The sequence below is a fragment of the Polyodon spathula genome, chromosome 23 (assembly GCF_017654505.1).
Source record: "Polyodon spathula isolate WHYD16114869_AA chromosome 23, ASM1765450v1, whole genome shotgun sequence".
In the NCBI taxonomy this organism is placed as follows: domain Eukaryota; kingdom Metazoa; phylum Chordata; class Actinopteri; order Acipenseriformes; family Polyodontidae; genus Polyodon; species Polyodon spathula.
The window spans coordinates 27,913,165-27,929,643 of record NC_054556.1 but is presented as its reverse complement, the minus strand read 5'-3'; the positions used below and the strand labels follow the sequence as shown (position 1 = coordinate 27,929,643).

General features: G+C 44.9%; 1 protein-coding gene across 5 annotated transcripts in view; it reads right to left on the bottom strand.

Annotated features, from left to right (window-relative positions):
• LOC121298025 (chromodomain-helicase-DNA-binding protein 6-like) overlaps nucleotides 1-13,275 on the bottom strand; it is a 40,341-nt gene extending 27,066 nt beyond the window's left edge. Inside the window, exons 1-11 of one of the 5 annotated variants that reach the window (XM_041224744.1) lie at nucleotides 13,130-13,219; nucleotides 12,536-12,744; nucleotides 12,156-12,275; nucleotides 8,171-8,232; nucleotides 3,880-4,385; nucleotides 2,117-2,267; nucleotides 1,851-2,000; nucleotides 1,553-1,618; nucleotides 1,072-1,130; nucleotides 638-755; nucleotides 180-266 (exon numbers count right to left, since the gene is read on the bottom strand). In XM_041224744.1, coding sequence (XP_041080678.1) covers nucleotides 180-266; nucleotides 638-755; nucleotides 1,072-1,130; nucleotides 1,553-1,618; nucleotides 1,851-2,000; nucleotides 2,117-2,267; nucleotides 3,880-4,385; nucleotides 8,171-8,197 — 1,164 coding nt within the window. In that variant the 5' untranslated portion in view covers nucleotides 8,198-8,232; nucleotides 12,156-12,275; nucleotides 12,536-12,744; nucleotides 13,130-13,219. Of the gene's footprint in view, nucleotides 1-179; nucleotides 267-637; nucleotides 756-1,071; nucleotides 1,131-1,552; nucleotides 1,619-1,850; nucleotides 2,001-2,116; nucleotides 2,268-3,879; nucleotides 4,386-7,757; nucleotides 7,801-8,170; nucleotides 8,233-12,155; nucleotides 12,276-12,535; nucleotides 12,745-13,129 lie in introns of those variants that run through there. The other 4 variants (XM_041224745.1, XM_041224743.1, XM_041224748.1 and 1 more) reach the window with 4 other exon arrangements.
• Between the last annotated feature and the right edge of the window lie 3,204 nt (nucleotides 13,276-16,479).

The window sequence follows — 16,479 nt, the reverse complement described above, 5'->3', positions numbered from 1 at the left end:
AGAGGGAACAGACGCACACCAGAATCCAGATTAGATTTGACGTCTCACATATACAGTCAATCCATGAAAAATGTCTCTCTTTTAGATCCCTGTTTAAATGAAATCCTGGGGGTGGGGGATGAAATCATCCCTTAATGACTAAACGAAGGCTAGAAGAGCCTGTAGATTTCCACACCTACCTCCCCAGTCTCTGTATCCTTTGTGTGGGCTACTTCCAACACTCTGTCCACTTCAATGTAGTCTGGATTGAACAGGTCCTCGTCAGGCTGCAACCAAGAGAAAGGCAACTACAGTTGTGCTCCTTTGCACTGTGAACCTGCAGCCCTAGTGCTCGTGCACAGAGGTGCTGCGACTCACTGGTTCATCACACAAATACGCATCCGAAGAAAGCATGGACATGATATGTGCACCTCACAACGAACACGTTAAAACATCTTCAAAATGTAGCAGACTGCGTGTACAAATATAGAACAGACACAAAGTAAGTTAAGAACCAAAAAAAAACACACACACACACACACACACACACACACACACACACACACACACACTGACACACACACACACACACACACACACACACACACACACACACACACTGACACACACACACACACACACACACCTTCTCTCTCACCTCGGTGAAAATGTGTTTCATTTGTGCCTGTTTGTTCCTGAAGCGCTTGATTTTCTGACTGATCCTAGGGTCCTTCTCCAGCTCTTCAAGCGTGGCCCACTTACAGTGCAGGTAGGAGCTGTAAACAGGACAGGCAGGCTGATGAACATTATGACCACATGCTCTCCGAACAATCAACTTCACTCAGAACAGATCACACTTTAACAATGAAAGCAACTGTTAAAATTGCCTGACACTATTAAAAAGAGCAGACCTGAGGAGTGTGGGGAAGGTGTTTGCGAGAAGGGTGTGGACCTCAAGACTGGTCACTGTGACAATGAGATGCATCCCTCTAATGACAAACACTACAATTCAACAGCACTGTGATGTAATGCGAGTCACCTGGAGTGGAGACACTGGAGATTACTCTGCGACGCCTACATGAACACACTTACAAATTCCTGTACTTGACATAGAACTCTTCAGCCTGCAGGGTCGGCTCACCAGGAGAAGTCTGGAACAGAAACACATTTCATACCTCAGTCACCGGCACACAGCACTCAAGGAGAGACCAACAAAGCTAGAATTAGTTCAAATGAAATCTCTCAGCAATATTGTGCAGAAACATGGCTGCCTTGCCTCAGCTGAAACCTTCTACTGACTGGGGTCCACCTGACCCTCACGCAGGAAGTGAAAGGGCAGGCCCAAACAGGGCTGAGCCACAGCCATTCTAAAGAACAGTGGTGGTGTTAGGCCTGAGAAAGTGAGAAGGAAATCAAAGGGATCCACAGCAGTGCTGTGCAGGTCTGTCTGGATGCTCTTCATATAATGACAGCCTTTCTCATGGTGTAAGCCTTAGAGCTTTGGATTGCCTTGAACCTTAAACTGCGCCTGTTCGCTCTGACCTCACAAGAACAACACCCCCTTCAGCCATACCTCGTTATTCACCCAACGAGCTGACAGGATCCTCTCAATGATGTTGGCTTCATCTTCCGGGGGCTCCTGAAATTCAAACCAAATGAAAAGACAGGTTTCTCGGTGTTCAAATCAAGGTGCAGCTGCATGAATCTGTATGTAGTACCCCAAAGACTGAGGTCCTTCCAGCATCGCGCACCAATCATTCACCTCCCTAACGCTGGCCTGGCCTGAAACACCATGGCAGAGCCACTGTCATCACTTCCAGAGTTATAAAAGTAGACTGTGTGTGTGTGTGTGTGTGTGTGTATTCTCATACCTCGGATTGCCACGCCAGTGTGGATGAAGGCAGCGCCGGCACTCTCCCTGTTCCCAGCACAGCGATCGTTTCTCCATCGTCGTCGACCACTTTGAAATCCAGATCCTCGTTATATTTCCTCCGCTTCACTTGCCGGCCTGAGCGGCGCTTCTGCAAAAAGAAAGCTGCTGCAGTGCTGTGCGTACGTTCGTTTGTAACATGTGCACCTGCCTTTGTATGACATCTGCAGGCCGTGTTATTGAAACTTCTGTAGCCTCAAGTCTCACCTGCCCGTCTGTGGAATCAGTGGTCTCCTCTGCACTGGGGATTTGGAGAGTCAGAGAAACGTTCTCGTCAGAATCCAAGGAGTCCGCAGGGGTCTCACTTTTCCTCTTCCCCTTCTTCTTCTTCTCCACAGGAGTTTGGCCCTGATCTTTGCTGAAGGTAAACAGAAATAACCCTCGTCATAGTCAATCTGCTAGACTGGAATCCAGGACTACTAACAGCATCCCTGATACAAAATCACATCTCCATTCAATCTGCTAGACTGGAATCCAGGACTACTAACAGCATCCCTGATACAAAATCACATCTCCGTTCAATCTGCTAGACTGGAATTCTATACTACTAACAGCATCCCTGATACAAAATCACATCTCCATTCAATCTGCTAGACTGGAATCCAGGACTACTAACAGCATCCCTGATACAAAATCACATCTCCATTCAATCTGCTAGACTGGAATCCAGGACTACTAACAGCATCCCTGATACAAAATCACATCTCCATTCAATCTGCTAGACTGGAATCCAGGACTACTAACAGCATCCCTGATACAAAATCACATCTCCATTCAATCTGCTAGACTGGAATCCTATACTACTAACAGCATCCCTGATACAAAATCACATCTCCATTCAATCTGCTAGACTGGAATCCTATACTACTAACAGCATCCCTGATACAAAATCACATCTCCATTCAATCTGCTAGACTGGAATCCAGGACTACTAACAGCATCCCTGATACAAAATCACATCTCCATTCAATCTGCTAGACTGGAATCCAGGACTACTAACAGCATCCCTGATACAAAATCACATCTCCATTCAATCTGCTAGACTGGAATCCAGGACTACTATCAGCATCCCTGATACAAAATCACATCTCCATTCAATCTGCTAGACTGGAATCCTATACTACTAACAGCATCCCTGATACAAAATCACATCTCCATTCAATCTGCTAGACTGGAATCCAGGACTACTAACAGCATCCCTGATACAAAATCACATCTCCATTCAATCTGCTAGACTGGAATCCTATACTACTAACAGCATCCCTGATACAAAATCACATCTCCATTCAATCTGCTAGACTGGAATCCTATACTACTAACAGCATCCCTGATACAAAATCACATCTCCGTTCAATCTGCTAGACTGGAATCCTATACTACTAACAGCAACCCTGATACAAAATCACATCTCCATTCAATCTGCTAGACTGGAATCCAGGACTACTAACAGCATCCCTGATACAAAATCGCATCTCCATTCAATCTGCTAGACTGGAATCCTATACTACTAACAGCATCCCTGATACAAAATCGCATCTCCACAGCTCCAGGAATTGAACTGGGGGCCTCCCGGTATCAAGCCCTTTTCTTTAGCCACTGGACCACCAAGCCTACATTGTAAAATAATTTAAAACTCGTTTCCCAGGATGGGGTACCTCCTCTAGACAGCATTCAGGAACTAGCATTCAACCTCTTACTTCCTCAGTCTCACTGGGAGAGATGGCTCACATTCATGCTTGTGCTACAAAATGTAAAACAGCTGATTCTTACAGCTGCAGAAATCCATAAAGTGTAACAGTATCACTATAAATAACCGTACACAATACATGGTTTTATAGCCATCAACCCAGAGAGTCAAGGCTTGCTTGGCTCTCTGCATGTGGGCACGGCTGGAGAGTATGGAGTCAGGGATCGCTGGCTCTCTGCATGTGCTTCTGGGCACGGCCGGAGTGGCTCCCTGCTGCACCTACCTGGGTTTCCGGCCCCTGCTCTTGGGGCTCGTGGCAGCGGCAGTTCTCTTCTCCTTGGGACCCTTCGTCTCCCGCGGTTTCCTCGTCTTCTTGGGTTCTTTCTGCTGCTTCAGCTCCTTGCCCTTTTTCGCCTCCTTGGGCTGCTTGTCTTTTTTCTGTTCCTTCCCTTCTTCTTTGAGCTCCCTCTTTTTCTTTGGTTTGGGTTCTTTCTGGCTCGTCCCCTTCGCCGCTGCCCCCCCGCCCGGCTCCTTCTCCTCTTTTTTCTTTCGTTTCTTCTTCACCCTGCTGCCTCCGCCGTCGTCCTCGATGCCGTTCACGGAAGGAGCGGGGTCCTGACCCAGGCCCGGCTTGGCATGCACCATGCAGTGATTGGACGGTCCTGAGGCCCTGGGCTGCTCTTGCAGGCTGGTCTGGCTGCAGGGGAAGGGGGATTGTGCGTTTTGGTCCCCAGCAGTGGAGACGGCTGCTGCTGCTGGAGTGTGCTTTAATACCTTGGACGAGGCCATCTGGAAAGAGGAGACAAAGACAGAGCTGTGAAAACACCCACAAGCATACTAGTGCCACGTGCAGTACAGGTGCTGTCATTTACCTGGTTTAAATCATTACAGTTAACAAGGGGGCGCTCCATGGGAAATCTCACCAGGGTCATTATCTGATTATCTTAACGAAACTGGCTGTGGGTTAACAAAGCAAGTCTCAAATCACCCATAATCTCCAAGACAGAGAACAGCCCTGTATTACTGTAGCCAGTTTACTGTACACCTGGGCAATTTAGGAACCACAATAATGAATTAGCCAGGAGGCTGGTTTGATAATGATGCCGGATTACTTTAAAAATCAGGGGTTTTATTTTTCTAGTCCCGAACTGATCAACCAGTCCCATGGATGCAGTGCAGGACGTTTACTCTGAAAACAATTCAACTCTCGGGATCCAGACTCTCGTTTTCAAGTAGCTCCGAGTGACACTCGCCACCAAACATGAACCGGAACAGCTGTACTGTACACACACACACACACACACTGGCTCACAAAGACCGGATTCTGTGACATACTGCAGTATTTACACTGCAAGCAGTACAGGGGACTGGAATCAATTCAGGCCTTATCTCCAATCAATAGGGTTGAATTCAACAGCTGCAACAAGGTCAATGTTCCCACCTTCGGCTAGCTTAGCTGCTTAGACTAAACATGTTTGAAAGAAACATTAAAATACAAGGCGACATGAGAATGCACAAGAGCAGATGAAAACGCAGTTCTTCCATTCTGTGCTCATGTGGAATGAATGAAGAGAGGGAGAGAAGCAGCGCAGGTTTGCAGCCATGTTTCTGGAGTCTGACATCGATCAGTGCTGAGGACATCCCGGAGGAGATACGGTGGCACACGGGCTGCTCAGAACAAGCCAAGAAACTGTACTGTGGGGTAACCTGCAAACACCGAATAGAGGAACCAGCGGAGCAGACAAGCTGCATACCGGCCGTTTCCACATGTTCAAAAAAAAAAAAAAAAAAAAAAAAAAAAAAAAAAAAAAAAAAAAATCAGAAATTAAAAATACGCACAGCAATTTTACTGCACAGCTTGTCTGTTTCCCCTCCCGCCTCCCCTAGAACTTCCACTAACATATTCCAGAATACAACAGCTTCAGTTACTAGGAAACCGTACACAAGAAAAAGCAACAAACATTATCCAAATCGCTGTTGTGTTTGCAGCCAATCACAGTAAGAAATTCGAAGCTACACTGGTTGAAGTGTAAACACCCCAGTCCAGCTACAAATCCATCTGGAACCATCGTCAGGGGCAACCTCTAAAAAAAAAAAAAAAAAGACGCCTATAATATAAAACAAAGTGTTTTATTTATCTGCTTGGCTTTATATTGACGTTAACATGTTCACCGAGTGGAAGAATTTCATGTTAAAATAGAAGAAACATAATTCATTTGCAGTCAGTGTGACACCTCTGAAAGGTGCACTTGTAGAACATGCGCGTGGTTATGCAGGAGTTCACACTAACATTGTAGTTAAAAGCTCATTACCATTAAAGACCGTACAGTATTCAGCGGGATTACTCATGACTTCAAGGTAATGTTGCATTTTACCCCCTGAAAATACATTTTACTCTCTGAGTGTTAAAATTAGAGGTTAAGGTACTCCCAGACCAAAAACCTTATCTGGAGCGTCAAGTGGAACTGCAGCTTGATATTCAATCCCCATGAACAGGTTTTATTTTCTCATCCAGACCATATAAACAGCTGCCATGCCGAAAGTACACTGTACTGTATCATATCTGCAGTTCTCTGTGCTTCTATATATACACACACATCTATCTATAAACTATTCGAGGAGGTGCAGGTTCTAGCCGGCTCATGTGAAAATGTACCCGATACATCACAGTATTAACATGTGAACAGTGCTTAAATCGGATTATTTTTATTCATGATTCAGTCTGGGGCAATGGTTCACTTTTAATTTGTAGACTCTTTTTTTTCTCTTGGCAAGAACATGTACTGGGATCCATTTATTTTAAAACGATAATGGATAAAAATCCCAGAGAGCCTTCTGTTAATCGCCAACACCAAGCCCATTCACAAATCCAGACCCATGTAGCTTTAAACCAGGGGCGAAGAACGCTTCCGAATAAACGATCAAGCTGTTCACCTGCCCAGTTATACAGCAGGTACCACACCCATAAGAACGACATCCACTCAAGCACTTGATGTGGCTTTCTGACATTCGCGGTACAAATTCCTCTGGTTAATTAGGTGACCTTGTTAGAGCTGTAGAAACTGCTAATTAAATACTGTTGTTAAAGCAAGATTATGACTTAGGCAGAGAGAACAGCCCCAGATTAGGCTATTTTTCGCGTCTTTTTAAACTAACTACACGTCAACGATCGGTTTCTTTAGCGGCCGCGTTTCAATCCTGGATTTTATCCCACGTTTGTTTTACACCCTGAAGGAACAGTATGATGTTTCAATGCATTAAAGGTGCTTTTCCGTTGCGTGGCTGTTTTATCAGATCAGTAAATCTGTTTAAAAGTTTAACCCTTCAGTGGAAGTAAGACAGCCCTGGCAACACACATACTGCAATACTCCTTTTAAAAACTCTACAAGCAGCGTTTAAATGACAACTCTGTTGCTGTATTTCCAGGCACAGCCCCCTCCCTCCATTTCGTCTGGTTTTGGCTCTTTAAAGGCGAAACAGAGATGGTCGTGCCGATCTCAACACCACAGTCCTGAAATGACATTCCCAGTGTCTACACTCTGTTAGTAAAATAAGGGGGTGAATAAGATGCAAACATCAGCCTTTACTTCCGCCACTGCACAGATCTGTGAAACCGACCCCTCCACACAGTACTGGAGTGCTGGAGCTCATCCCAATCTTAATCCCCTGGATGGGCTGGGCTTCAATGAAGAGCTGCTGTGAAATCCTAGACACAATCTAGAGAAATCCACCGACCTGCGAGACTGGAGGAGGCAGGGTCCTGTGCAGCAGCTTTCTGAAAAGCGAAGCCTGTATTCGGCAATACTTAAAAATAAAAAAACGTTCCTTTGAAGATGCTGTTCTCGTAGGCTGCATGAGCCACTACCCTTCGGAGAGGCGCAAAGTGCTGCAGTTGCACCTGCTCTACTATTCAGCTGCACACTGCAGACAACCCTTACTGAGCAGATCACCGACTGGGAGCGGTGATCCAGCCTGACTGATCAAGCGAACAGACCACCCCATCACGAAACAGCAGCAAGTAACAACTTAGATGCATACAGTGACCCTGCAAAGCTTTACTGTTTGTTCAGTCTTTAAATAACTAAATGAATATTTGTTTTTCTTCTAATTTTGGAACAAAGCGGTGCAACTTCGTCACTGTAGCAAAACACTTTGGCAAACCTGTGTGATCATCAATCAGGAAACCCAGACGCAGCCCGCTCTGAAAAATACATCGGAAATAAAAAATCTGTATTATTCCCAGGTTTAAACAGTTCATTTTGAAACTCCAAAGGAGCACAAACTATACACACTCTGCTTTGTTCAGTGTGCACAGCATAAGGTGTAGACCTGCTCTGGGTTTAAAGTGTGACCACATGGAAACCAGAACGCCAATCAAAAATGCAGCCCAGCAAACCCAATGCATGTCTATAGCGCTGATCCATTCCCTGTTGAATCAGGCACGTTTACCATTTAGATAGTCTTTCTGTTAAGTGACATAGCGTCAAGAGAGTCACAATGTACCCAGTGAGCCAGTCAGGTAACAGGCACCCACATCAAGCTCTCAAACAATAGTAAAAGGTAACTCTACAAACCTGCTTTCCTTTCTTCTGAACTTTCATGATTTCTCTCTTTTTTTTCTGGCAAATCTTCACATCTAGAAAACAAAAATGTAACTTTTTTCTGTTATTGCTCTTTTCTTTCTTGAAGCTCAAACAGCTCCGCCCTGGTGGTCTTTTGGCCAGACTTAGGAAACATTAGTGTAATCAGGCTGCAGCGCAACACATTTAACAAGGTCAGGCTGCTTCTGCCAATGCTTCCCAGGCCAGTATCGCCCTGCATTCCCCTTTCACAGCATCTGCATTCTCACAATGAAGACCCTACACCCACTCGCACAGACTGGCAGCCACAGTATACATCAACCAGGTCCCCAACACATCGATATATATAACCCTGCTTACATGAAGTCACTCCCTCAAACGAGTCTTTAACACCCACAATCAAACCTGGCCTGGGGAAATCACAGAACACAGCTGTGTACCGAGTACAACGGCAATATCTCAAAGTACAAGTCTTCATCACGCGGAAACCCCCTCGTCACATGACCCCAACACGGCAGACATCTTGAGGCGTCAGTCTGGTCTGACCCGGCAGCTCGGCTGTGGTTTCCTCCCATGTGGGCGATGGTCACATCATCGCCCGCTTTCTTACCTGCTTACTATTAATCATGGATTTGTTTGTTTGTTTAAATGTCATGCTCAGCGTAGATGATGGGCACGGTTGTGAGCACACTGGAAACAAGAGACTTTATGTGACATGTTATTTATTGAAACACAACACCTCCCAGACTAATGGAAGAATACACTCCACCAACTGAGAACAGACACTCACGGTGTCATCTCCCGTGCCTGGAGTTGGGCTGGCAGATGGAGATTTGAACCCAGAGGGTCCTTGCTGATGAGAATAATACCTAGGAGAGAAACTGTAACCTCAAGATATCCTGCGGATTGCTGAACCAGACCTCGACTACACACTGCAGCAGAGGCGATGACAACGCCAACGGATCCGATTAGGGAGGGGGTTACGACAGAACGAGGGCTGCTTCATGGGATGAGCTCAGAACACTTGGAATGGTTTGATAACAAGGAGAACGAAGCAGAGAGCAGAGCACAGCAAAGACAGAGTGCACCCCCCACCCCCCTCCATATTAATGAGTCTCTCGGAATGCAATATAAAAAACCAGAGCAGTGCCACCCCCCCTACCCCACATAGAAATGAGGCTCTCAGAGTGCAAACGTAGGGTTCAGTAATTTAATTAAAAAGGACCAGCACGTCTCCTCATTGGCTGGCTTGTTCTGGATTTGCAGAACACCACACCTGTGCAGCAGAAGACCCCAAGTGCAGCCTTTTAGAAGTCTACTTAAAAACAGGTTCTTATGCCTAATTTTGTAATTGTTTTCCACAACCAGACCAGGCTGCTTTGCAAGCAAAGATATTCTCTGTGCTGCACGGAGAGTTTCTAAATTCCTTTCCCCAAGTGTGTGAGACTCTGTGCTGCACGGAGAGTTTCTAAATTCCTTTCCCCAAGTGTGTGAGACTCTGTGCTGCACAGAGAGTTTCTAAATTCCTTTCCCCAAGTGTGTGAGACTCTGTGCTGCATGGAGAGTTTCTAAATTCCTTTCCCCAAGTGTGTGAGACTCTGTGCTGCACGGAGAGTTTCTAAATTCCTTTCCCCAAGTGTGTGAGACTCTGTGCTGCACGGAGAGTTTCTAAATTCCTTTCCCCAAGTGTGTGAGACTCTGTGCTGCACGGAGAGTTTCTAAAGTCCTTTCCCTACAATAAGTGTGTGCCGGTGCAGCGTTGACTCCTCCAGCAGAGGTCTATACAGCTCTGCCCCGTGCAAGTGCTGCCCTCTGCTGTTGCTGCTTTGCAACTAGACCCACAGTACTGTTCTTGTAGCCATGTCTTAATGGGAGACAGCTGCTCAGATCCAACCAGCTTTCATCTAGACGTGTCTGTTTGAAAGCACAGAACTACTGGATTGTTCATGTCAAGTTACTTGTGTTTCAACACTGGAGCTCTGAACACATGTCTAAGAAAGATGCTTCCACCCAAAATCACAGACCAGTAAAACAATCTTCTGCACTAATACACATCTTCATGTATGTTTCAGTATAGGTCACTAAAGGTATTGAATTTGTTATCTTCGTCATCTTAAAAAGAATTTATACTGGCCAATATTTCTGCTCGAATGCTGCAGGTCTCACAAGTGTTAAGAGTAAAAAAAATGATTAGTACTGTAGCACACTACACTTTTTGCTTTGTTGTGTGGCAGTGCAGCGAGGTCTTTCTCATTACTGATGTTTCGTTGCTATCACTGCATGTTGTTATCCTGCAGCAGGACGATGGCATCTTCAAGATGAAACCTGTGCATATGCGTGCACTGTACAGACTTGTTAATCTCCCCGCTAGAACCCCAGAGCACTGGGAGACGTATTAAGACATGTAGCCCATGGTGGGGGGGCGGGGGGCGGCAGACAGTCAGTCCGTGTACAAACATGACAAATGCATACTCTTCCACCACCACTTTGAAAATCCTTAAGATTAAACAAGAAGGAGACTAAACCAGAAATCCAAGTTTGCAGTCCGAGCCTCTACCAAGCACTGCAGCCCTGCCTCTCATCTGGGTACAGTACAGCATGTCTGCCTGGAGAGTCACGGCTTCACTGTGTGCACACGCACACCTCGGAACACTTGACACTTCATCTCCTGTAACTGCACCTACTGTACTCTGCATTCCAGGCTTTAGCTCCATCCCAGTAAAGTTATCCATGGCTTCTTTCTTCCCTCCAAACCTACTGCCCTTTGAAAGAGGTTTCACCTGTAACACGACCACTAGTGTCAACAGCACAAGAGTCCCTATCTGGTGATGAAGCAGGCACCCAGACATTGCATAGCAGTTTGAGCCACTCCTAGTTTAAATACTTAGTCAATGGTACATAGCTGAACATTACATCCAGCTGACAGCAAGAACAGGAAATGTCACTAACTGCTATGCAATGGGATTCTTATCAATGTAAAACGCAATTAAGGTTTTAATAAAATCAGAAAGAATTTTGGCAAATTTCTTAAGACATTTATTTTATTTGTTAGAATTTTGTTTTTCTGTGTCGGTTCTACTGCACAGTTTTCATAGACAATTCTACCTCTCTCTGTGCAAGAAAGCAGTTTTGCAATATCGTGTACTCCAGCTATTGAAAATGTGGGGTAAAAATGGATGCATTTTACTAACAGATGACCATGGGCTGTCCTGCCATACATTCATGAAAAAGTCATTTTGTTAGTTGTTTTTTTGTGTTATTTTTTTTAAAAAGCAAAACAAGCCATCTCAACATCCCAACTGTATGACAATCTAACTGTTGCTGCTATATAATGTCCTGCAGGACTTTGGCCATGCTTAATACAGAGTGCAAGCTCCCTGTATCTGTGTGATGAGGAGTGCTTGTTGCAGCGAGCGTTTATAACAAGTGCACTCCTCTGAAAGGCTTGAATTGGGTTAAGATGCAACACATTACCACAAGCGTTGCTGTGAGAGTTTGATCCACTCCAGGTTTTACTGTAATGCACCAGAGTGTAAAGTTAATAAGCTTCGATTTGCTGAGCTCACAGAAAAACCTGGAATAGCTTAAAACTGCGACAGGATGTGCAGACTCATTTCCAGCCCTGTTCTTATAAGGTTTTATAAGAGGTGATGTACTGTGCACTGAGTGGGGGCCACATGTCCCAGTCCTAGCAATCACAGTATCGTGCTGGAAGCTCACTTCTTTGCTGCTGCCTGTGGATTTAACAAGCTGTTTTACTGAGTCTGCAGGGTTTGGGGTCCTCGTTGTGAAACCAGTCCACCTTTGCATTTAAATCAAGGGTCACACAGGGGCGGGCATGCTGGGGCACATCAGGAGGGGTCTCCCCACAGATCACCGATGTATGGAGTCTACACAGCAAGGGTGGCAAGAACACTCCCATTGTGTAGCAGTTTGATCCATTCCTGGTTTTTGCTACAAATTTAATAAGACGACATACCTTAGCTTGTTACCTGTACACTGTGTCTAATCAAGCTTGTTATAAAACCTAGACTGGATGAAACTGCAATGCAATAGGAGTCTTCTTGGCATCCCTGAAACAGGCATGGCAGGTAGATACCTGAAAAACAGTTGCAAAAATAAATTTCTTCAAACCAACGTGGAATTTATTAACCGGCATATCGCAAGCATTACTGTTATAATACTAGCATATCATGTTATCCAAACTTCTGAAGTACGAACAGTGGGCCAACAGCGAAAAAATGCATGACTGGAACTTTTACTTAAAAATGCAAAAATAAATAAATAAATATGACAATGGTAAGCGGTACATCAAGCGAGTTTGGAGCAGTCTTTGTTATTCATTAAACACATACTTACGCTTGTCTGTTCTGCACGGGAACTGGAAGTGCATCCTTGCCTGTCTGGACCACCTCCTGTGCTTTGTAACAAAAAAGTAGCCCTTCCACATTCGAATGTGTACATCTTCCAATATACCACAAACGCAAAGCCTTTAGCAACATCCCCTGCACCAGCGTCCTGCGCGTCAAGGAATGTGCCACTGCACTGATCTGGAGTCCCGGTCGCTGCTGCACGTGTAGAAGAACACCCCCTTAAACTTAATACCGGGGCATCAGCACTAACCCCAATTACCGGCGCAGCACCTCACCGTCAAGCGCCGCTTCATAACACCCACACCCCCTCCCCACTTCACACAGCGTTTTTATCCCAAGGACACAACAAAAACGCCATGACAGTTTCTAAGAAAAGAAAATGCATTAAAAATCATTGCCCCACTAAAAAAATATATTGAAAAAATCCCAGTGCAATTTCTAACCCTGTATAAAGGCTAAGAATCCCCCGAGTTCATTCGTGGGAGATGCACCGACTTTGTAAATGGCCCATTACACACCGGACATGAAGGAAAACCCACAGGAAAACGTAATAGAGATAAAAGTTAAGACAAGTACTTACCTAAGATGGCTACTGCAGCAGCCAAAATACAAACAGCTATTATTTGGTGAAGTTTAGCACAGGCAGTCAGAAAGAACACCCTAACGTTAATTAGCCCCGATTTTTCCTTCTTCCTATTGGCTGTTCGGCACCACTGATCGGCTGGTGTGCGAGGCTATTGGGCAGGCAGCTGTCAAACAAGGAGTGCCCGTTCTTCGGTTTGTCTGAGCCGTGCTCATTGGAAGCCCCGTTGTGCACTGTACTGGATGCGATCTATTTTATGATTGGCTGACTTTAGCAAAATGCAGACCCGAAAACTCTGTGAAATACCCGACACTCGTGCGTCTAAACGATCCGATTGCGGTTCCGAGGGGTAGCGCTCTGGATCTGCCTGCGTCTGGTATTCCTGCTTTTCACATGCCGGGAAGCCTGGGTTCGGGAGCTCGCTGTCTTCCAATCCACCAATCATAATGCCTTTTACTTGTTCATTAAAGCGTTGGAGGGGGGGAAAAAAAATCGAGCGTTTGCATTCCACGTCTTTGCTCATGTTTCGTTTCCCGGATGTTAAATTTCCTGTTTTAAACACAAATGTGTGAAGCTGGAATGTGCTGGTTCGTTCCTGCAATGGAAATGTGCGCTGTTGAGTGAAGCAGTACACTGTACTGTACAACTGCTGGTGTCTGTGCAAGGTTTGATTGTGCACGCCACTCAGAACTACACCTCTCTCATATAGAACAGCTAAGCAATATACTGAACAGAATGATCTAGGACTACATCAAACAATTCCAACAGTCTGGTGCCTTAAATGATCTAGGACTACATCAAACAATTCCAACAGTCTGGTGCCTTAAATTGACTTTTTATTTTTTTAATTATTTTACCGGCGCTGTAGTTTGAATCTTTGCTCAGAATTATTGTACAAAAAGACGTTAAATGGCAACAGATTTTTTAAAAACAATTCTTATCGTTTGATTATCCCTTTGTTTGTAGCAAATGCAAAATAGAAACAAGACGATATATAAATAGCAAAATGAAGGGACAAGGGAAGGCTTTAAATCCGGACACCTGGGTAGGTTAGCGATGCCCTCTATTCATAAGAACATAAGAACATAAGAAAGTTTACAAACGAGAGGAGGCCATTCGGCCCATCTTGCTCGTTTGGTTGTTAGTAGCTTATTGATCCCAAAATCTCATCAAGCAGCTTCTTGAAGGATCCCAGGGTGTCAGCTTCAACAACATTACTGGGGAGTTGATTCCAGACCCTCACAATTCTCTGTGTAAAAAAGTGTCTCCTATTTTCTGTTCTGAATGCCCCTTTTTCTAAACTCCATGTGTGACCCCTGGTCCTTGTTTCTTTTTTCAGGCTGAAAAAGTCCCTTGGGTCGACACTGTCAATACATTCTCCCCCGCCAATCTTCAAACCACAAAAATTCCAGGTCAGGGAGAGTCAGAACTGTCAACAAATAACAGAAAGAAAATATGTGCTTGGAAGCGAGTGTAGATGTCTTATTCTTTATAGTACAGAAAGAAATGCCAGGTATTCTCATTCATTCATTCATTCATTCATTCTCTCTCTCTCTCTCTCTCTCTCTCTCTCTCTCTCTCTCTCTCTCTCTCTCTCTATAGACAGTTCTTTGTTAACCAGAATAAATGGCATTATTACTGGAATCAGGTGTTATTACAATGTGTAAGAGCAAGCTAGGCAGAGTTTGCTTGCACTAATCTGTCCTAAAGGCCATCATACACATTGAATATGATAACTGCACAAAACATATGAACACTTACATTAACATAGCATTTTTAAATAATAATAATAATAATAATAATAATAATAATAATAATATGATGTTAATACATATGTAAAGTTTCAGATGTTTTGCATGGATATTTTCCAGGTGATAATGTGAAACCACCAGGGGCAGTACACCTGTACTGCCTAAAAAACCTCGGCAAACACTAGCCAAGATGTGAAGGGGTTTAGAATGAAGGGACCCACCGTGGAAGGGAAAAAGAGGTGTTATATAACGAGTAGTTACTGGAACTTAACAGCTAGGCATCGGACTGGATTCGAGCTGGAGGTGCCTTCGCAGTGGAAGCTCTAGAAGCTCTTAAATTAAACGGTTTAGAACAGGGTTGGAACAAAGACCAGGAGTGGAAGAGACAGCTTTGGCCAGCCCTGCTATAGAGGTCGTCCCAAAACAGTCCTAGGTGAAAACACTGCCTGTGTAACACAAGACTTCATGCAAGTGGAAGACTGGCAAGTCTTCCTTCAGGCTGCAATGTGTGGATACGGTAACCCTCGCAGACCAGGCAGTCTTGAGAATAAAACCGAAACAAACTTCCTCTTCCAGGGAGTGAGCCGATGCAGGTGTGAGCATTGACCCAGCACTGAGCTGTAGATGCGATGGCGTTCTCAAACAGGTCCGCAGTGCCTCTTCTCAAAAGGAGGAGGACTCCCATAGGATCCCATTGGAACAGCAGTATAGTGAAACACCAGGAGCAGCGATGGCAATGCCAAGCATTTCAAAGCAGATATTACACTGACCACACTGAGGCACCATGCTGCTGCAGCACAGTAGCATTGCACATTGGTTCACACCATTCAGTTACCTCTGGAATATGAAAAGAGGAATATGAGACCACTGTGATCTCGCTGCATGAAGATCTGGGAGCAGAGCATCCCCCTGAAATACTGGGGTCGGTGGAACTCAATGGAGCCACTCATTTTAAATCTGTGCTACTTAATGCAGGGTCTTAGCAAGCAGATTTCCACAGCCTATGTAAAGAATGCACATTGTAGTCAAATTGTGCATCACATCAGGCTTACCGTGTCCTGCAGCCTCCCCGGGCTGCTTGTGATGCACAGAATGCATTACAGTTAATTGGCAGCCATTAAGCACACACCTCAGCCAGCACTGTGAGGTTTGTTGGCTTTTCTTCATAGTCCTCACTGCAGCACTTTCCCTTGTCTTTTGGCCACAAGCCCAGTCTCTTCAACACAGCCAGCAGCAGAACTCAGCCCAGTCTCATCAACATAGCCAGCAACAGAACTCTTTCTCTCCTCTGTCTTCTCTTTCCTCTCTCTCTCTCTCTCTCTCTCTCTCTCTCTCTCTCTCTCTCTCTCTCTCTCTCTCTCTCTCTCTCTCGCTCTCTCTCTCTCTCTCCTTCTCAAACTCCACTTCTCTCTTTCTTCTGGATGCTCTGAGGGCCCATGCACACACCCACCTGCCCTTCCAGCCCGCAGGAAGGGAATTCATCGCATCTGGATTCAAATTTCTTTGGAAAAACAAATACGTAGTTCTAAGGAAAACAAAACAACAGAAAATATTTCCGTTTACTGTTTAAAAAAAAAAGATTGTATAAAAAAATCT